The sequence below is a fragment of the Cryptomeria japonica genome, chromosome 10, assembly GCF_030272615.1.
Source record: "Cryptomeria japonica chromosome 10, Sugi_1.0, whole genome shotgun sequence".
Lineage (NCBI taxonomy): Eukaryota > Viridiplantae > Streptophyta > Pinopsida > Cupressales > Cupressaceae > Cryptomeria > Cryptomeria japonica.
In genome coordinates, this window is record NC_081414.1 from 829,464,322 (window position 1) to 829,487,898 (window position 23,577).

Sequence of the window (23,577 nt, forward strand, 5' to 3'; positions counted from 1 at the left end):
AGTCATTTTCAAATGACTGATGACTGTGTAATACATTAATCATTAATGTACATTGTAATTAATGACTGTGTATTACACAGTCAATTGTGAAATACTCATAGTCATTTGAAAATTTGAAATGACTGTCAACTGTGTAATGTCAATGTGTATTAAAGTATTTCATTTAAATTTAAATTTGAAGTTAAAAACTTAAAAAAATACACAACCAATTAAAAATTTTAATTTTAGAGAGTCATCTATTTTGACTGTAAATAAAATACAGTTATACAGTCATTGTAATTTTTGGATGTTTGTGATTTTTTTTGGTAACAATGTTATTTATCTCTAAATGTTGCCTCTCTTTTGCTAGGTTCTTTTCCACATCTTTTTGAAAGAAAATGGATTCAGCTTCTACAGTTAAAGTTGGTGGCAAAAAGAGAGACCCTTGTTGGAAACATGGGAGACCAGGTCCAAAACGAGGAGATGTTTTTTGCAACCATTGCAAAAAAATTGTAAAAGGTGGCATTAATAGGTTCAAATATCACCTTGCAAAAATTCAATGCCGAGATACCACAAGCTGTACGGAATGTACTGAAGAGGCTACGAGAGATGCAATAGCAACGCTTGAAGCATATGATCAAAGGAAGGCAACAAAAAAGAGAACAGCAGAGGCAATGGCAGCCCCAAGGGCAGATTTGAGTTCCATGGGGTCACATACAGATGTGGGGACATCTGGTTCTTCCCTTGGGCCACGGATACGAGCAAAGGGAACTTTGGACAGCAACATGGAAAACTTCTTTATTCCACGTAACACTCCTGGTGCACAACCTGGATTGCTTGGCACTGCATGGAATAAAGAGGCTCACCAACAAGCCAAGGTGGCGTGTGCTAGATTTTTTATCTACAACGATGTTCCGTTCAATGCTATTTCTAGTCCATCTTGGGACCAATTGGTCACCGCGTTGACTGTGGCAGGTAAGGGGTTCAAATCCCCAAGCCGTTACGAGGTAAGTGGACCGTTATTGCAGGATGAGGTCCAAAACACTCATGCATTAGTGGAAGAGCAAAGGACTATTTGGGAAAAGAATGGCTGCACCATTCTTTCTGATGGATGGACAGATGGTAGGAACAGGACACTCATCAACTTTCTAGTTGCTTCAGGAGGACAGTTAGTATTTTTAAAATCAATTGATGCCTCCAATGAAGTGAAGAATGCGGAGACCTTGTGCAACATGTTGGATGAAGTGGTGATGGATGTGGGAGTGCAGAATGTCATCCAAGTTGTGACTGATAATGCAGCTGCATATGTGGCAGCCGGCAAACTTCTAATGGCTAGACATCCGACATTATTTTGGAGCCCTTGTGCTGCCCATTGTCTTGACTTGCTCCTTGAGGACATAGGGAAACTAAGTTGGGTAAAGAAAGTGGTTGAAGATGGAAGGAATATCACCAAATACATCTACAATCACACATGGGTCCTGAATCTTATGAGAGAACACACTGAAGGTAAGGATCTTGTGCGGTCGGGGGTCACACGCTTTGCTACCAATTTCCTCACCTTGCAGAGCATACTTGCTACATTGCCCAACCTGAAGCGGATGTTCGTGAGTGAAAGATGGTTGGGGAGTCCTTATGCTACAAAGCCTGAAGCAGAGAAGGTTGTGATTGCCATTTTTGATACTAATTTTGCCAAGATGGTGGAGGAGATCATCAATGTAAGTTTTGAAACTTTAATTGATGATTTATTATTTAATTTTCTAATATTTCAATCTGCTGATTTTGTTAGATTTTTTATATCTAGGTGTCGGAACCGTTGGTGAGGGTGCTACGAATGGTGGATGGGGATCATAACTCCATGGGGTATCTATATGAGGCCATGGATAAGGCCAAAGAGGCGATTCAACACTTGTATGGGTCAAACAAGACCAAGTATGAACCCATATGGCGCATAATTGATCGGAGGTGGAACCATCAACTCCACCAACATATTCATGCTGCTGCCTACTTCTTGAATCCCAAGTTTTTTTACTCTCCGAGTTTCAAAGCAGATGCAGAGGTTAGAATTGGCCTTGACACATGCATTCGGAGATTAGTTGATGATGAGATCCTTCGAGACCTGATACTTGATGAGTTGCAGAGTTATAAGAAGGCCTTAGGGGAATTGTTTTCTTCACCTGATTGCAAACGTAGGAGAGCCACCTTACGACCAGGTAAAAAAAAACATATGTTTAATTTTTACCATTTATTTCTCTCTTTAAGATTATTGAAATCTTTACAAGTTATAAATCACATTTTGTATCCTTGCAGATTTGTGGTGGGAAGATTATGGTGCCACAACGCCTAATCTTCAAAAGCTTGCCATCCGCATATTATCACAGCCTTGTAGTGCTTCTGGTTGTGAGCGCAACTGGAGTGTTTTTGAGAACATCCACACAAAAAAGCGCAATAGGTTGACTCAACAACGCTTGAATGATCTTGTCTATGTGCGGTACAACATTCGATTACATGAGAAGAAGGTGCTAGGGCAAGATTCACATGAAGCACTTGACTTGGATGACATTGATCCATATGCAGCAGAATGGGTTGCTTCTCCTGATGATGTTGATAATGATTTGGATCCATTCCTTACTAATGAGCAGCTGAGTGAGTTGGAGAGGGCAGGAGAGGAATGGGATGCGGAAGTGGCAGCACGTGAGGAGGAGCAAGAGGTTGATCATGCAGAAGAGGCACCTGTTAGTGTTGAGGATGTTGCCACTACTTCAGCACCACCCACCCAGCGGCCACAATCTATTTTGAGCTTTAGTCGTAGACGCAATTTATGATTTCTTATTTTCATAATTTCATTGATACCAAACTTTGAACTTGATATGTAATCAGAATTTCAGAGGTTCTTGTTTTGTGGTCTATGACTCTATAACTCTATGAGACTGTCACTATGGTACGTTGATATGTATTGAACTCTTATACATATGTTGCACTTGGTTTTTGGTTTATGCTATGATACTTGCATTTGTTGCTATGTATTACCAAAAAAATTTGATTTATATATCATGGAAATCATATATGTTATACAAATTTGGTGTAAATGTGTGTTTTTGAATTATATATAAAAAAAAAATGTATTTTCAAATGTTCGATAAAGTTGCCGAGTTTTGCCGAGTTTTTTGCCGAGTTTTGGCGAGTCCCGAGTTTTTAAAATTTTTTGGCCTTGCCGAGTTATTGCAAAATCCGAGTTTTTCATCTATGCTTGTGACATCCTTTTCTTCAATAGTTCCTTCTGCTCCTTTGATTTGATTGACAATTTCCTTTAGTCTTGTACTATACTGGGTTATGTTCTCTCCTTCATTCATCTTCATAGATTCAAGTTGTCCTCTTAAACTGTCCACTTTTGCTCTTTGTATATGTTCATGACCGCCATAAATAGATATAAGCTTAGACCACATTGCCTTTGTATCAATACAGCCTTCTAGATCATTAAACTCTGAGTCGGTCAATGCTGATGATATTTCAATCATTGCTTGAGTGTGTTCTTGCTTTGCCTTTATCTCTTCCATAGTCATCGGGTAGGTGCTTGGTGCAACATAATCATTCTCTAGATAGTATGTAGCATATTCTCCAATTCCTGATAGGTGCAGCTTCATCCTTTTCTGCCATGTGGAAAAACTTGACTTGTTTAGCTTTGGGGCATCCCTCTTATACATCTTCGAATCTTAACTCAAGTACCTTCAAACTTTTCTTCCGGAGTCCAAAGCTTTGATACCAATTGTAAAGTTCTGATGCCAATAGCTAACAAGATGAGAGGGGGGGGGGTTGAATCATACAAACTTAATCTTCAATAAAATCAATAGATTCAACCTCGGTAACTTATATTCTAGCAATATAACCAAAGACTGCTAAACATGCTAACTCATAAACACATAATCATCATAACACATATACCACCAGATTTAACGTGGAAACCCAAATAGGGAAAAACCACTGTGGGATTTCAGACCCACTAAGAAATATACTCTTTTAGAGTATGCTCGGTTAAAAGCAAATCCTGTTAAAGATTACAAACACATTGCTAGATGTGACCTTGTTAAAGGATTTCCCTCAGATCTGTTAGGATCTTCACTTTGTTAGAAGTGACCTTGTCAAAGGATTTTAAACACTCAATTAGAATGTTACCTTGCTAGAGGATTTACAAATAAGATTGTTAGGTCCACTCGATTAAGAGATTTTCTATCACTTTACAAAATAACAGTAATAGAAATATATCTGCAACTTCACATCTAAAATGCTAAAGCAGATTCTTATTTGCTCAACACTGTCTAGTCATAGGACTTATCTTGTCCCTCTGCTGGGCTCCCTAGTCTGTTATTCAAACAGGTCTTCAAGCTTCTGTGCTTGGTAATCACTATGTAGCATCCCTGTGTTTACACTTGCTCGCATACATTGTTCATCAATAATTTCTTATTTATAAACAATTTGCTAACTGCTGAATCTCCTTGATCACATTTCCCATGATCAATCATAGCCATCAGATCTTCAATCTTGACTAGGTTCAATGTATCCTTCGATCTAAAAAAACGTTTTACTTCGCCTAGGAACTTGCATTCCATTCTTGGAACTTGTGCTAGGTTAAGCGGTTCAATCTGTGCTGTAGATCTAGCTCCTGAATTTTAAAAGCCGTAGATCCTTAACAAATTTCTTGCACGTCATATCAATCATTTAATCAACTCCAGCTAATCAGCTTCCTTCATTAAATAACGCTTTCATTCCTTCAATGCTGTCTATCATAACTCGGTAAATACTAAACTTCACTCGGTAGACATTCCGCCTTCATTAACCGATATCAATAATCTTAGGGTTTATTGACTAGGTTCTTTGGGGTTTACCGACTAGGTTCTTTTCTCGGTGACATAGTATAGTATTAACCTTACAATCAACAACATATGTAGGATATCAAAACAATCTAAACATCATGATCTCATCATTGTCTAACTCGGTAATAGTTGCCCATTGAATAACTTATTTCTCTCCTTATTCATCACATTCTTTCTGTGTTTTTTACCGACTTCTTAATTCTCTTCAAATCAATCTTCTCAAGATATGGCAACATCATACAGAATCAAAATATCAATTGCTTGACATCAATGACAAAATAATGTTATAAAGATAGTTATCATCCTTCTTCAGTTATATCAATAATCTTCAACAACCTTCTCAATATCCTTAATGAAATATCAACAATCTCCTTCTATTGAAATGCCAACACAGAGTTCATAATGTCTTCCACGTGTCATGCCTCAAGAAGGCACTAGGACACAGCGTAGTGGTCTCTTCAGATTTACCCCCTTTGGATGAGGAAGGGTAGTTGGTGCTGATTCCAGAAGAGATTATTGATTTTAGAGAGCAGTCCTTGAGGAGAAGGATAATCAGGGAGTACTTGGTGAAGTGGAAGAATCTACCTGTAGAGGATGCTACTTGGGAGAGTGAAGAGATTCTACAACATCGAGGCTTACGATTGCTTGAGGGCAAACAATCTTGGGGAGGGCAGACTGTAATGTCCCCTTCCATCCAGCGATCACTCTTGGTGGAGAATAGCCTATTGAGGAGGCCCGTTGGCTATTTTTGGCAGAATTAGGGTTTCCATCTTCCGGGAGGATTTTGAGTGGGAAGCAGTTGGAGTCTGGGATTTTTGATTGTGCAGTTTTTCTGGGTTTTCAAAGAGCTTCACAATGATGGTACATGCATTGCATTGAATTGAGGTTTGCATACTTACTATTTTTAGTAAGTAGGGTGTGAGTAGCTCATTTTTTTGGGTTTTTCAAGAATTTTCCGACAATATGATCTAGTCTGGCAGCACCGACTATTTTTGGCAGTTATGTGATGGTTCAGTGACTTGGTTCTATTTTTGGTAGACATAGTTGAGTTCAGAATGCAGTTTAATGGACTTGGTCATTTATCATTTAAATGACTTAAGTTAATATTATATGACATTTGGTCTTCAAAATGGTTTATTAAATATTAATACTTTGTCCCAAGTTTAATATTCAATTATTGAATTGGACGACTTAGGAAAGAGGGAAAAGTATTCTATTCATAAGATTTTATTATTTCTCCTAAGTCAGGGGTCGAAAAAGGGAAATTTATTTTGAAATATTACTTGTGGACCTTGGACAAGTTCAAACTTGTCTAGGAGAGGAAAACACACATCTTGGGCGGCCATATGCTGGTGTAATGAAATGAAATGCAATGCTCATTTGGGTGAAATGAAATGTCATGTAATGTGGGCGAATTTAGAGGCGTTGAATTTGAATTTCGGTAAGCAAATGTTATAAATAAGAGCTTGGGCTCTCATTTGGATATCTTTTGAAAATTTATACTGTTATGCTGTCGGATTGACTCCAGACTTCTTCGAGGGTGAAAGGCTTTTCGCAGTTTCGAGTGTGAGACATCACTCCTAGTTGTGGTTTGATTCTTGTGGGTAGCGTTTGTTGGAGTGTTGAGTGTGTGGCGTCTTCTTCCTTTGGAGGGCGTGATTTTTGGTGAAGAGCGTGCCTTTCATTTGCTGGCCGTACTTTCCTTGCTGGCCGTACTTTCCTTGCAGGCCGTACTTTCATTGTTGGCCGTACTTTCATTGCTGGTCGTATTTTTCTTGCAGGCCGTACCTTGCTTTGCTGGTCGTACCTTTTGGTGTTTGTTGCTGGACGTGTTTGGTGTGCTTTGTATGGGAGATTTCGGTGATTTTGTGTTCAGTGATCCTGGTTTTATGGTGTGTGCGAATCTCCAGTGTTGTTTGTGCTTCGTTGGTGTGGCTTTCCTTAGTTTGCTGTGGTTCGTGGTGGCAGATTGGTGGAGTTGCAGCAGGCTGTTCTCTGTAACAGCAGTTCGGTACTGTGGTTTTTACTCTATTATAAAGCTTTTCCTTGTTCTCGTGCTTCTCCTTCAGTTCTATGTTTGTAATAGCTTATATTTCATATTAGTTGCCATTTTTTAGAATGATTCATTGTAAAGCTAATGGTAGTACCATTAGCTATCACTATTTGCATCTTATTGGTAATTCCCATTGCACAAGTGGAAGAGGATGGCTTGGTTGCCTTGTTGTATTTTCACAGGTATCGCATGTCAAGAGCATCATATATCCGATCACACCTTGATGTAAGTATCGATATGCTGAAGCAATAATGCCGAGTGAAGGAGAGTGATCTATGAGTGTGTATTTAGTTATTTAATACCATTCTAAGAATGAAGACACCTTCAACACTTAATTATTATATAAATTAATAATAATAACTTCTTCATTTAGGGTCTCTCTCTCTTTCTCTCCGTATATGTATAACGACCCAGGAGGGGACATGACAGTCCGCCCTTCTCAAAATTGCTTGTCCTCAAGCAATTGGCAATTTTCTCAAATTGAGTTATCTCCCAATATGAATCACAAACACGGAGCATACACATAAAAACACGAAGCATACACATGGATAATTCATACACGAAGCATACATGCATTGTCAGATTTTTCTTATTGACTAGAATGATTCATCTTTACCCGACAGGATGGCAGGATCATTGCTCTGATACGACTGTAATGTCCCTACTAGTTAGAGATCACTTTCCTGCAAACCAGATTGTTATAATACAACAAATATATATATATATATATAACTAATTTAACTTGCAATTTAACTTTAAAATACTTAATTAACACTAATCACAATTCTTATCTAATAAAAAGGATACGAATGCCATACGGAGATATGTCCTTAGGCGGCTGTGAAGCTCGCCTTCTTGGAACCCGTCTTGGTTCCAAGCCATCCAGGAAATTGAAGATGAATTCGATTCTTGTCTTGGATGTAATTTCTTACACCCAAGCCATCCAGAAAATCAAAGGTTACTTTGATTCCTGTCTTGGATGTAACTACTTACACCCAAGCCATCCAGGAAATCGAAGGTTAATTCGATTCCTGTCTTGAGTGTAATTTCTTACACCCAAGCCATCTAGGAAATCGAAGGTTAATTCGATTCCTATCTTGAGTGTAATTTCTTACACCCAAGCCATCCAAGGAAGACCATATGTCAATTCCTTGTCTTGGATGATGCATCTCATCATCCAAGTCCATTAGAGGGGACCGGCCAGATCCGTCTCTTCTTGGGTGAACTTAGTCAACCAAGCCATATATATGCTTATAGATATTCAGTATATATATTGCCTACCAAGGATTATCATACTCCCTCCATTAGACTAAGGGAGTTTCCTCCTTAGAGCCTCCATCATGTAATCACATTTATATTACATTTTACAATTTATTACTATTTTCCATTCCATAATCCATATTTACATATTCCTAATTTTAACATGTATTCCCTAACATATATTCAACAAAATATCTATTATCCAAAATTCATATTTATTTATTAATGTATATTCCTAACTATTCATTGAGATGTATTCATTAACATCTAAGAACCATTCATTAACATATGTAATAAAATGTTCATTACTTACATTCATCAACATTTAAAATATTCATTAATATACGTATTAAAATATTCATTATTAATATTCATTAATATATGTATTAAAATATTCATTAATATATATATTAAAATATTCATTAATAATATTCATTGATTATTTATTCCAACATTCATTAATTTATTTGTTACCATTGCTTATTTTACAGCTTGTATTAAGGGTATTCTTGTAGTATTGTCATTTCATTATATTATTATTCAGAATCTTAATGTTCATTAATGTTATATGTAATTCATGGCTGCCATATCAAATATACAGAATGCGAATCTATTAGAGTTATATACTGTGAACTAGTGTGATTTATTGCATTATGAATATTCAGGCTATGGTTTTCTAAAGATTTATTAGCAGATTAATACTAGTTACCAGAGAAATAGAGACTATATAAATATAATGTATTAAGACTGCTTTTAGAAACTTAATGACTGTAACAGCATATAAATCTCATTATCTGTTATGCGAATTAGATATTCTACTTTCTTAGTTCCGCAGAGACATACCTGGATTTGTGCTTCATGGAATTATTCCCCGCTGCCCCCTGATGGCTATTCCTCTACACCCCTTTATACCCCGTGAAGGGTTGTACCCCTCCATAGGTCCCCTTCCGCATGAAGGGGTGCGATGGTAATGGGCTGCGATTACTGTCGCACCACTTCGTGCAGGGTAATCGTGTTGGGGGGGGGCTTGTTAATACATAGGTTAATACTACATCACGTGGGGGGGCTTTTGAATATTTGATGCTTTAAATATATTAACTATTACATTGACATATATTAAATATTGACATTGTAAATATATTAATTATTAAGTAATACTTTTCTTATTATTATATATTAAATATATTCCCTTCTTTTTTTAATTTTTTTATATATTACTATTTATCATTTTAATCATTTATCTATAATAACCTTATTTAATTAATCCATAGATTAATATTATTAAATAATTTTAAATCAGAACCATGAACTACTGAAGGGTGTCCGAGTAGAAGGCTGCATCGTAAATCCCCTTAGAGTGCCCGATATGTCCTTAATCATGATCGTTGACTATGCGATTAGTGTTCTTAAATGGTGGTCCGTGCTAAGCACCACACTCGATCCCTCTATAGTAATGGTCTTCCCATAACATTCGCAATTTGGTCTCTTTTAGAGACTTCACAAGATTGAGGAATCCTAGTGATGTAATGTCCAATTAAATGTTAATGTCAATTAGTCTAAATGCTATTCTTGTTTGTTGGAGAAACCATATGATTGCTTTGTATGTATTCTTTTTACCCATCCTTATCATTTAAAGAATATTATTAGTTATAACTATTAATAAATGTTTAATTAAATAATAATATTTAATAAATAAATAAATATTAAATATTCATTCGTTGGTAATTATTATATAAATTAATAATAATAACTTCTTCATTTAGGGTCTCTCTCTCTTTCTCTCCGTATATGTATATCGACCTAGATTGGGACATGACATCATACAATGATTGTAAATGTGAATTCTTGTAGTGAGAGCAATCATCTGCTTACTCATCCTTGAATGATTGGCTTGTTCACTAGGTACATGAGGGCTTGATGGTCCACGTAAAACATGAATGTTGTTGCCAATAGGTAGTGACGAAAATTTTGCACAGAGTACACTAGCCCCAATGCATCTCTTTTGGTTGTACTATAGTTCCTCTCTACCTTCAAGAGTAATACTAGCGAAGAAAATAGATGATCTAGCCCTTGTGATCCCACTTGTGCAAGTGTAGCCCCGATGGCATAATTTGAGGCATATGTGTACATGGAACTCCTTGTTCCAGTCAGGGTACACTAGGATAGGTGTGTTGACTAATCTTGACTTGAGTTCACCAAAGGCCTTTTCTTGCTCGTTCGACCATGTGAATGGTTGTCCCTTGTTAGCACATCTAGCGGTTAAGAAATCTAGGGAAAGTTCTTAATCTATGTTACCCGGGGACGCGTCCCCAGTATTTTTTTCAGCCGTCCCCATCCCGGGGACGTCCCGGGGACAGGGGACTCCTAGGGGACGTCCCCATAAATTCTGCATATAGACAATGAATTTTGACAATGAATTTGACATTGACTCTCAATTTAACACAAATTTGCCATAAGAACTCTACTAGTTCTTATATGTTAAGGTTCTATAATGGATATGTGCATGTTTTATCCATGTTTTCATATGAATATTTTAAATTTCCTTATTTATTTTAATTTTCCCTACCTTTATATAGCTGTCCCCTAGCCGTCCCCAAAATTGGCAAAAAAAATCGCCGTCCCGGAAACGCGTACCCCCGTCCCCTGCCGTCCCCGTCCCGGAAACTTGGGGTAACATAGTTCTTATTGAATCTTCTACAGTAGCCAACATGCCCAAGGAAGGATTTTATCCTTGTGACATCTCGAGTGCCTCCATTTGTACGATGGACCTTGTCCGGATATGTCTCGAGTCATGCCTAGCGAAATATGTGGGCAAGTAATTTACCCTGAGGTACCATGAACCTGCACTTCGGGTATACCACCAACCGTGCTCTCCTATACCTCTCCATGCATTCTATGAGTGCTTTCAAGTGAATGTCTTGCCCATTGTATATCGACCAATCATCCAGAAGGCTTTAAAATTCCCCACGACATCTTATCAAAGATATGTAGAATGATCCGTTGGAATGTTGCGGGGCGTTGGATAAGCCGAATGGCATCCGGTTGTATGCATATACTTAGCCTTCACTATAAAGGCGGTCTTTAGTTTGTCCTCTTTAGCAATACTTATTTGGTTGTTTATGGAAAATCCTTCCATAAACGAGTACATGTCATGACCAACAACCTCTTCTAGGATATTTTGATTTGATTTGCCTCCACAATCGGTGAGACCCATTCACTTGTCTCCAACATTTTCTCATCGCTTCTTGGACCTTGGTAGCATAGTTTTTGTTCATCCTGTTCGGCCTCTTCCTTACTAATTGTGCTCTAGGTACCAAGGGAATTTTGTGTTTGCACAATTTTGGTGGTATGCCTTTCAAGTTCCTATGAATCTAGGCAAAGGTATCCTTGTACTCAATGAAGATATTAAATGTTGTTTCCTTCAGGAATAGGTTCCAGTCATCGCCGATGAGAATTGTCTTTAGATTGTCTTCGTCACCCAAGTTTACTCTTTTCATCTTCGACTCTTCATATTTTATCTCCTTGTTCCATTCAAAATTGTGAGTTAGTTTGTCATCAATTTTTGCAACTCCTTTATATTCTCCATACTCGGGCGGGGATGTCTCACTTGTTGATGCTTTAATCTCTTCCTCATCCATCTCTGTGATTTGCAACATGTTGCACTCGAGGTGGAATACTTCATAGTCCTCCATCTACCAGTGGAATAGGCCGTTGAGAGAACTCATCTCAGCCATGGAACAATTCTCAAGATCGAGCACTCCTTCATTGTTTAGTTCTATTCTTCCATTATCTATCTTTGGTTCTTCCCCTTTTGATTCTAAATCAAAGGATGCCAACTCTTATCTGACTACCGGGTTCTTGAGATCAATTATGAACTTCCTCCCATTGCTCTCAATGGACGATGTGTTCCTCTTCCAATTATGATCTACTTTGGCTGCCACCAGCCATCCTTTGTCGAGCAATGCATTATATGCCTTCTTTTGTAACAAAATGACAACAAAGTTTAACAAAAATTACTGTGTGCCAATTGTCACCTTTTGTGCCATTAGTATACCTAGTGGTTTGATACTGTGTTGATCGGCACCTACCAGGGGGAATATCGATGGCCACAAGGTCTTCTTTCCAAGACACTTCCACGTCTCCTTTGGTGGTATGCTCACTCTTTATCCTCCGTCCACAATTGTGTTTGTAAGTTTCCTTCCCATGATCTCTATCTCCACGATGGCTGGTTGCTTCCTGATGTTTATCATCAATAGCATGGGATTGATAGCTTGCTCACTACCCGGTACCACCATACTCTTTCTTGGACTTTCCTATTGCTGTTGGTTGTCATCAACTATATTGGTAATTGCCACTCTCAGTTGTGGCATTGTTTGCAAGAGATCTGTCACCTTGATGGGAATTATTGTTTGCAACATCTGCTGTACTATGTTTTGTTCGGATTTCGACCATATGGATGTGTTGGTTGTTTCATTGGATGTTCTCTCCTTGGCCATTGCTTCCCCAATTTTTGCCTTGGCTCCAGGGAGTCTTTCCTTCTCCGTACGAGGGTTTTGGTACACTACCTTCTTAGTTTGTGCTATGGTAATGGCCAAAATATCCTTGTCTTCTACTTCCAACGTGTTGATGCCCTTTTGTTTCAGGCATTTGGTGTCCTTGTGGTTGCCTGACCCACACCCCTTGCACAACATATCTCCCTTTTTTTGATTGCGCTGACACTCCCTGGTGAAGTGATCCCATTTGTTGCACTTCCAGCACTAGATCATTGGTCTCCTCTCAGAATCAGATTGGATATGGCTTCTTGACCTATTGTTATTGTTCCCTTGTTGGTTTTGATACCTACTAGGAGATGCATTGCTATTGGTGTTTTTTCGGTTTCGGCAATGTTAACTGTTCCCCTTGGGCGAAGAGCACTTGTGTGCTCCTTGTTTTCAAATCGTGTGGGCATTCCTTGATGGAATGCCCCATTACTTGACATATGTCACAAAACCACTTCTTTAGATGCTTTACCTTTGTGTGGCCTTTTACCTTATAGTTGGTGCACCACAAATCTTTTGTTTCCTTTGTGTTTTCCTTCTCGGCCTTGAGTTAATCATGCCCAACATATCTCGCCTCAAGGCTTGCATTGTCTTTGACTCACCGTCGTTGTTGCCATCATTTGTGCTCTCGTCGTCGCTTGCGTCTTTCTTTCCTTGTGAGGATGTTTTATTCTCACTCTCAATGTCCATCATCCAATTGTAAGCATCAGTAAATGAGGATGAAGGTACTTCTTTCATTTTCTTTTCAAGGAAGGGGTCAACCTCTTGATGAACTAGTGACAAGCCTGTGAGCCTATTATTGTAAGTTCGTTCATTTTCATGCTTCCCTTCTTTAGTGTTGTAAATTTCAGCGACAGTTTCATTGTCATCCCTTAGCAATTTAAACTTGCCCATGAACACCTTCTTTAGCGAGTCCCAAGAGGATGTGGCTTCATCCTCAAGTTCTAAGAACTAATCAATGGCTATTCCCCTTAGTGTTGTAAGGAATGCTCTTAGCCAATAATCTTTATCCAATTGACCGCCTACTATCCAGATAGTCTCACACATTCTACAGTGCCTTATTGGATCCTTCAATCCATTTCTCATAAACTTGGGGAGTTTCTGCTTGCCGACATTTGGACTCGTTGGGGGAGTCACCATCCTTCTTGGTCAGTATATACCCTATGCCTAGAACCTAGTTGGACTGTTTTACTCTCGATGTTTCAGTGCTTCACTTGTAGTCATGGCCATGTACAAGTTCTCTATATGTCCACCCTTAGCATCCCTTGCACCTTGGTTACCTCCCTAGTGTCTTTGGCTCGATTCTCCCTAGTGTCTTTGGCTCGATTCCCCCTATTCTCGGTTCTTCCAATATGGATAGGTTCTCAATGCAGTGTAGATTATTCTCAAGTATCTCAACAACCTCGTTCTCAAGGTTTCGTCCTTCATTGTCCTCATCCTATACAGACTCTATGGCTTGGTTACTCTCCATGGACTCGGTTCCAATATTTTCCTCTTCGTCCAATATATTGACTGCATGGACAGTTTGCCTGCTTGGTTGGCAAGGTCTTTGTTTTCTTTGTCTGGGAGTGGTAGGTGTCTTGCTATTTCTACCCTCTCACTTGTCGTTTGCTTCCTATTGGTGAAATTCTTGCTTTCCTCCCGACCATGGCTTTTGCTAACATTTCTACTTTTACTTCCTAGTGGGCTTTCCAATTCCTCGACAATTCTCCACAACCGTCGTCATCGTTCACTTTTCTCTCTCAGGCGGAGAGATCTTCTTATTGATCCCTTTCCCTCTTCTCGATTGCTTGCAGTATGTGTTCGGTCTTTGTTTGGCTGCAAGGGCATTAATTGCCAGAGGTACAACATCTACTTGTGTCACATTCTTCTTCCTCCCTCAGATTCTTTTCCTCATACCATAGTTGTATCTGCTGCCTACGGTTCTCTTGGTACCTTTCTTCCTTGAGGTCTCGAAGGGCAATAAAGTTACATGCCAACAACCTTGGTAGTCTTTGGAGAATATGGTCAACTTCTTCCTTCACTGTCAAGTTTTCCTGAACAATGCTCTTGTGAACCTCTCGCTGGAGAGACTCCCTTTGATCGTACGAGTTGACAGATACTTCCCACAAGTACACCAAATCTTGTGTCAATTCGTCTTCTATCGTGTACTCTTCTTCAGTTTCAGTTACTTCTGGTTCTTCTACCAGTTGGCCCATTACATCGCCATATTGCCTGTGAATTATATTTTCCAAATTCGTATCGGCAACAATGGCAAATGTTTACTTGGTAAGGTTATGCCACTTAACATACAGAGTAAATGAGAATGTAACTAACAGATAATATAACATCAATTACGAATATGTAACTAACAGATAATATAACATCAATTATGAATACAGATTCCAAAAAGTTAGAGCATTTATTCTATTCAATTTGATATGCAATGTGTACATGACATTGATAACAGGCCCTTGACACATACAAAATGAGTATATATATAGTTGTCCTTGGTTGGTTAAGATTACCAACCGCGAGGAACTGTCAAGTAACAACCACTTGTTGGGGACACATAAACACAATTACATAACATAGTTTTACATACCAAATGGCCGACTAACTTCTAACACATTTTATATGTTCGGCAAACTAATCTTTATTTATAAACAAACCCAGCACACTCTGCCGACTACAGTGTTGCATGGCTTAATGTAAATCACATGCTAAATAGTTATTTTTGTTTAGTTCTAAATGCACGTTTTAGGAGATTGTTGCCCATTACTCTTAATCAAATATTTTAATGAAGCGCTGCCCTTTGTATTTCCTTTGACAAGATCAAAGGCAGTGACTTGGAGTTCACACTGCTGTGATTGGTGATAGTACTGTTGTCATGGTGGGGGCATGATGCTTAATAGTGCAAACTTGCAAAGGCATTGGAGATATTGTGCAGCCAAATTTTGAACTTTTTAAAAATGTGGTGCTGTTGGCTGGAATCAATGAGAGATGTCTTAACTTTTCTACTTTGTTTTCTTAACTATAAGTTTTCTTTAGGTTTATTGCCTCAGACAGGTCATTTCGTGGTTATGTAAAAATCAGTTTTTTGTTGCTGTTTCTCTGTTAGCAACTATGAACACCTAATGGCGGGTTTAGTAGATTCCAATTTTTGTTTAACAATTAAGCACATTCAAAGCATCATGTGGATGTCTTCCAGTAAGGCCTGTCATGTTTCATTACCAAGGGCAACTGAACCAAGCCTGTCTGGGAATGCATTTTTTATTTCACACAACTCCTCAAAATGACTTGACTGTTCTGTTGTGAAATCCACCACTGACATTGAGTGACCCTTGCAGGAGAATGTGGCTCAGGATGAGGGTCAAGGTCTGGCCAAGAGGGTTAGGAATTATGAAGAAATGGATGATACTTAGAAGAATTAAGAGTTTTTTCTCTATACTTATTGGAACAGATCTATTTTCCAATTTGTTAGTTAGAAGCCCCAAATCAGGACTGATCTGGACCTGGTTTGGTGTGGCCAAGGGACTGTACAGGAGATGGTGAAATCATATGGGTTTATCCAATGAACCCAAAAATATATTATCATCTATTTTCTTCAGTATTACAGTGAAACCGGGGGATTTTTTATTTTTTCTATTCTGTTTTGCCAAGGCCCAAAATCTGTTGGATTGGAATTCATTGTTTTGTTCAGACCGGTTTGATCTATTCAGCAGTGTGTACCTGTGATGCTGTTGGGCTTAGTGGGCAGATGGTATCACAAAATATTAATTTTTTTAAAGTTGTTGGCTCCTTAACACGTAAGGTGGAGATTCGTTACACCATCCCATATCATTACTTACTCAACTACATTCTATAGTTTTCTACTTCTGAGTCTCTGACATCTTAAAATATTTATCAATGTTTTGATGTTTATTTAGTATAATATGATATTTTTTTTTTATTTTAATCTTTTACATTTAACATATTATATAAAATTTTAATATTTTCAGTCTTAATATCATATATTATTATATTTAAATTTTATATTTTTGTTTAATAAATAATATGGTATGTTCAAAATTTAATTATTTAGTTTGATATAATATATATAAAACTTAAATTTAATTCTTACTTTTAGGTTGTGTGTGTGTGACACACACACATGTTTTTGCACTGGTGAACCCAAAACAAATCCAACTGCAAATGTTTTTTTGGTCAAAAGCATGAAGTGGACCAACAAACCTGAACCTGAACCAGTACTAGAATTGCTAACATAGGAACAGATTGATGATGTCTAACTCCAGCCTCCCCAGATTGCAGTGGACAATACCCCTGACTTGTTATAGATATGCCAATGCACTGATAAGTATTCCTCTGTTTTGAACCAGTATTTATAAAAACTAGATTGGAAAACATGATTTTATAAATTTTAAATCTTATTAATGCTGGTTCGGTTTCTTTAGTGTGCATTCTTCTCTTCTTTGTGTGCTTTTAGTTTCAGCATATGAGCCGTGATTGGCACTGAGTCTTTCAGATGCTTCTTTAGCCACTTTTTGGTATCATTTGTATAATTATGGTAGTCCAAAAAGAAAGCAAGGTGTGGAGTCTGGATGCTATTCGTGAAACCTAACTGGTATTAAATTTGTGGATCCCAATAAATTGCAAGCAACTTGGCAAAATTAATGGATCGATTTCTTGAATTAAAGTTGGGGGATTCTCATAAGCTTGCAGTTTCTACGTGTTAGTGGCAATTATGAATTTGGGTGTCTGTCATCATCATTTATTACAAGAAATATACTGCTACTAATATAAGGAAGCTTCCATTAGATTGGTTCTAATGCTAGCACTGATGTTAATTAATGTTGGTTTTAATATAGCTATTGAATCAAGAGGGCTAATTATCTTATATTTTGCATGAAGCATCCTGGAAATATAGCTGTAGATGATGCAAATGGAGGCCGACTCATTTTTTATGATTTTGGCATGATGGGAAGGTGATATGTTCAACTTTGAAATTTACATAAGCCTCCATGCATTATGTGTTGCTGGATTTGTTTAATAATGTAGGCATTGACTTTAAAACAATGCTAATCTGATGTGCACCTTTCATATGCAGCATTAATCCAAACATAAGAGAAGGGCTATTGGAAGTTTTTTATGGGGTGTATGAGAAGGATCCTAATAAGGTTATCTTTATCTTAAATCTTTTCTAAGTTTGTGATCAGGGTGATCATTTAATATAGCATGCTTATTGAAACTAGTAGTACCTGAGGTACATGCCAAATATCTGATACAGATCTTTCCAATATTCAAGACGAGTGCAATAATTAATGTTTTCTGTAATGGTGTGAGCAACATTGAGTGATTGATATTCTGAGTATATTCCATTTTATTTTGAATTAGCTGGATTTTGTATTAGTTAAAGCATTCAACTAAAATGACTTATGGCTAAAGGTCAGCTCTGCACTATCAGATCTGAAGTTAATGTGATTTAACTGAAAAAATGTTTATTTTTTCAACTGGCTAAAAATTGTTACCTCATCCTGGATTTTCTGATGTTATGTCTCAAGACAGAGATCCATGCTATCTTCTTCTCCTTCCTGTGGTCACTTGCTCTGAACTGGCCTCCACTACGCATCTATTCTTGGCGAAGGCATTTATGCCTGATTTTAAACTAAGAGTATTTAAATATGTTAATGTTAACTATCAATCAAAAGTTAAGTCGTAGCTGTGGAAATTATGGGATGGAATTAATCAGCTCTCATAACCACTCTCTGCTTTGAATGGAAATGCCAGGTAACCATCATAATGCATGCATATTAGCCTAAGACCCATGAAGATTTGTAACAAAAAACCAAAATTTATTAGTCTCCATTAGGAACCAGATTCATTTCTTAAGGTCGTTCCTTAGTCTTGGAAGTATCTGGACATCGTGCAATGTGACCGTCAGTTTATGATATTCTTTTCACCGTCCATTGTTTAGCATTGATATTGCAGCTTAATGAGATTAGAACTGAGATTATTATCTTTTCTTTTATACACATTTTCCGTTGCGATGTTTATGTTTTCGAGGATCAACATATTGTTAAATTTCAATAAAGTAACTACTGCAAAAGCTCACCATCGCTGAGATCTGTTTTTCTGTGCATTCTATTTATTGGTTAAACCTCAATTTTCCAGAAGTATGTCTTTCAAAGTCTATTCTAGTTATTTAATTTCATTCTGTCAATGTGAATTTATCATAGATCAGTGTCATCTATTCAGTAAAAACATACAATTACCATCATGAAATATGAAAGACTCATCATTTTACTGTTGTCTGTAGAACTGGGCAATGTTTCCATTCAAATTCCCTGGGCACGTGTTTCCTTCTTACATTGTCTGGTTCACCATGGGCTTCATAACATAAAAGGATGATGACTACAAGTGACTTGGTCAGTCTGAATCTCTCAAAATATCTGCTTTCCCTATGTGAGGGTCTTAAACAGTCATTTCCAATATGTATTCCCATACCATTCCATGGGATTAGTACTGACATGTGATAATTGTTAATACCAGATTCTACAGTCCATGACCTCCTCATCCAATGTATACGTTGTAATTGTATACTGCATTCTGGTACACCATGAAACAGTCTAGTCCACTATGAATGTTTTTTGTCTTGAGGTAAAAGCAAATTAGACTACTATCTATGGATATGCACATACATGCACACATACATAAGTTCATACCACACATTTACATACATGTGCACATGCAGACACAGGCACTGACACTTCCACCCTGCTCTGCCCTGTCCCACCCGACATAGACAGACCCATGCACGCAATATACATATATATTCATCCAGACACACACACACCCATGCACAACCTCATGCCCATGTACACACACATGCACACACCCACACCCATACACAGAATAAAATAAATACATATATATTCACACACATTTGCACATGCACAACATATAATATACATATATTCACAGATACGCATACGCATACGCATACACAGAGGCACACACATCCACATGTGCTCACAGACAAATACACAACCACCCACTCACACACAATAAACATATTCACACATGCAGCCGTATGCACAGGTGTACATGCATCAAAATTGTTGTTAAATTATTTGAAATCATGTAAAGGTGAGAAACTCAGGTTGCAACTGGATTATGATGTGCAAGTGTTACAAGCCATGGTACAGATGAGTGTTTCAGTGCCAATTAGTGACATAAACACACATACATGTGCATACAGAAAGAGAGACACACATGCACTTATACATATATATTCACACATACTGTCATATGCACACTTTTACATGTGTATGCAGCAAAATTGTCGCTAAATGATTTGAAATCTTCATGTCAAGGTGAGAAACTCAGGTTGCAACTGGCTTACAATGTGCAGGTGTTACAAGCCATGGTTCAGATGGGCGTTTTAGCGCCTTCTAGTGATATGACTGCTGTCAGGCGAACTGCTCAATTTTTTCTCAACAGGTATTGTGGACCAAACCATTTTTGTCTATAATTGAAAATTACTATTGGCTGGTAATGTAAATCTTACATGCTTATATCTAACTTGTCATTTTCTATGATTGAATATAGTTTTGAAGAACGTTTGGAATCCCAGAGGAAAGAAAAAGAGATGGCAACAACGGAGCTTGGGTTCAAGAAACCATTGACAAAGGAAGAAAAAGTGGAAAAGAAAAAGCTCCGTCTTGCAGCAATTGGTATATTTGAAAACCAAGCAGTAGATTTTCTATGCTGCAGTTCCATTAAACTAATCATATGCAGATAGATTTGTGATATATTTTTTTATTATTCTGTAATGATGGATTGTGACATGCCAGAAATAATATAAGTTTATAACAATGTTTATGCGTAATGGTAATTTTTGCTTATACAAACGGATGAAAGTGCATATGCTTTAATTAAAAATTTTATAGGCATTATTTAAGTGAGACCTGGGATGTAAAAGCCCCGACTCGAATATTTTTATCAAACTGACCATATTCACAATTTTTTCTTGACAGACATTTCAGAAAACATTTTACAATAGGCTGGTCTGAGATTGTTTTAAACTTGTCTTGAATTGATATTGTAAATATTAAATAATCAACATGACACTAATGTCCATATCTCATATATTGAAATCAGCTTCATTGATACAGAAAATATTCCATAAAATAATCACAATGAGTTTCTTTATAACTCTTGGTATTGCTGTTACAAAACATTACACTTCAGAAATTACAAACAGCATAGAGTTATTAATTAAATTCCCAAATTGCTGACATTATGGAAGAATTTTCCACATCCTATTAAGCTCCCAATCAGCAACATTGTTCCCTTGAAGCTGTACGGAAGATCTATTTCCTTCTAGATGAGGTATGGCTCCTCTAGGGAATGTATGGAAGCCCTTCCTAATGCTGCAAATTTTTTGTTGTTGTGTACGACAGCTTTTGGAAAATGTTAAGATGCTACGAATGCATAAAGGAAGACCTAAGGAGTCTTCAATAATTTTATTGGTCACTTGAAAAGAGTGAGTGGTATGTCTGGGGGTAAGAACTCAGCAATAAATTAATATTTGGATTTTAAAATCAATTTCTTCAATGCACACAAAACACTAAGTTGTCTTTTCAAATTTCACTTGCACCAATTGCTCTTACTTTTTTTGATCTTTAAGCATTGCACACACCATGATATACAAAATTGTTATTTGCCAACAAATCTAATGAATTTGTACCTGCAAACTTGGCAAACTTGTGACTTTGAAAGATAAATCGATTTTCTCTGAATCTTGCAAAACCTGAATCAATCTACACACCTGTGAATTTTGTCTGAATCCGCTAAGGTTGGCTGAAATGGGTTTTCGTCCAATCAACCAAGAATATCAAGTGTTTTTGTCCTATAGTTTTTTGAACCGAAATCAGAAGCTCTCAAAGCTCTCCAAGAAAATAATTAGTCAAGAATGAATTTCTTTTTGGCTCTCAACCCTTTTTATATCCCATCTTCGTGAATTACTTTATTTTATTTTCTTTTATTTCATTTTCTGGTTCATAAAGTGACCCACTTTACAATTTTCCATTGACATAAAATAAAGTCACTATATAAAAATAACCAAGGTTCAATTTTAATTTAAATTAATTAAATATAAATAATCTTGAGAAGCTTAGGACTATGAAAATTTAATTAATTAATTATTCTCTTAAAATACTTGACTTAGCCTAGAGCCTATAGGAATACTAACAATCTTCAGTAAACGACTCTTTCAGAAAATGGGGACATTACACGGGACTTGGCACAACCTTGGCCTATTATTTAATATGCATAAATTTGCAAAATAAACTTTAATAACATGTAAAATATTGATTTCAAAAGAACTCATAGGTAATTATCCTATAAGTTCTAGACCAAAAAAGGAAGTACAATGCACAACATAGTGGCATATATGATATGATGATGGATCAGCTATCATCATTACAGAAAATTACTTTCATCCTCAGTGTTTACACATTATTTTGGAGATAGGTGATGTTTTGTGGACAGCGGGATGTGGATGGAATTTACCTAGCTTGTTCCCTTTTTTTGCCTTTGGGGACATCTCGTGTTAGGTAAGGATATTGAATTATGAAAATAAAAATAAAAATGAAATGAAATGCAAACCCCAAAATTTTATTATTGAAATGGGGAATAGTGTACAAATATATCAACAAGAGCGACTATTCAGTTCATCCTTAGGATGATTGGTTGGATTCTACAAGCAACGAAAGATTATTTACAAAATATTTACATAATATTTCATCCCCCCTTAATCTATAGAGTTTAGATTAAACATGCTTTTGTTTTCTTTTAATTTCTCACTTCCAAGTGCTTTTGTTAGGATATTTGCTGGTTGATCTATAGTTGGAAAATAGATCAATTTGGCATTGCCATTTTTCACATAATGTTGAGTCAAATGAAATTTGGTGTTGATGTGCGTGCTTCAGTTGTGAAATACTAGATTTCTTGCCATCTTTATTGCAAAAGTGTTATTGATTTTTTTTGGGTTTGCTAGATTTAGGTTGAACATATTAGGGTTTGTCATTTTAAGGGTTGATAGTAAATTCTAAAGCGTAAAAATGGGATATTAAATGTATTATGTAAATTTTAATATAATCTAAGGTGTTATAAGATTTGGTTTTACATATTTTCGAGTTGTTAATGTTGCGAGAATTCATTGATACAAATTTTGGGTTTGTATGGTGCTGACTTAAATATTTGAGATATTAATGCTACAGGTAAACAATGATACAAATTTAGGGTTTGCATGGTACCAACATAGATTTAATAAATCTGTCAATTATTTACCCTAAATGTTTGGCCATGACATTATAAGCTCTAGTAGAGTAACTAATTTAACTAATATTTGCAAAAGATTTAAGGAATATTAGCATTAATATTTGCTAGGGACATTACAAATTGTAGTGAATTTGTTCTCCAAATAGAATGTAATATGCATTTATTATATCATTTATGGACAAAAATCCAATCACTATATTCCTTGGTTGATGTAAAATTGCTTGTATTTTACTATTTTGGGATGCTCTTGAATCATAATGCAAGATGATATTTGAGGTGATTCATGCCTTTTATACTCCCTAATCCACAACAATTGCATGCCACCGTTCTAGCTTCTATACTTGTTGCACCACACCTCCAAGTGGGGTATTTGGTTTCTCCACGACAATGGTTATTTGTGGATGCCATCTCTATTTGCAAACTTGGAGATTTAGCAAAAAAGAAAATGCTCAATGAAGCTTCAACTTTAAAAATTATAAATGCAAGCTTTGAAAGAAAGAAGTAAAAGGAGAAAAAACACGATGGAATGTTGAAGCCAAAGAATTGTTTTTTTTTA

General features: G+C 36.8%; 1 protein-coding gene across 1 annotated transcript in view; it reads left to right on the forward strand.

Moving 5' to 3' along the window:
• Window positions 1-23,577, forward strand: part of LOC131076896 (protein ACTIVITY OF BC1 COMPLEX KINASE 8, chloroplastic) — a 179,381-nt gene that overhangs the window by 149,124 nt on the left and 6,680 nt on the right. The window contains exons 10-13 of the mRNA XM_058014241.2: window positions 17,589-17,662; window positions 17,785-17,854; window positions 20,089-20,177; window positions 20,286-20,410. Of these exons, the coding sequence (XP_057870224.1) occupies window positions 17,589-17,662; window positions 17,785-17,854; window positions 20,089-20,177; window positions 20,286-20,410 (358 nt within the window). The remainder of the gene's footprint in view (window positions 1-17,588; window positions 17,663-17,784; window positions 17,855-20,088; window positions 20,178-20,285; window positions 20,411-23,577) is intronic.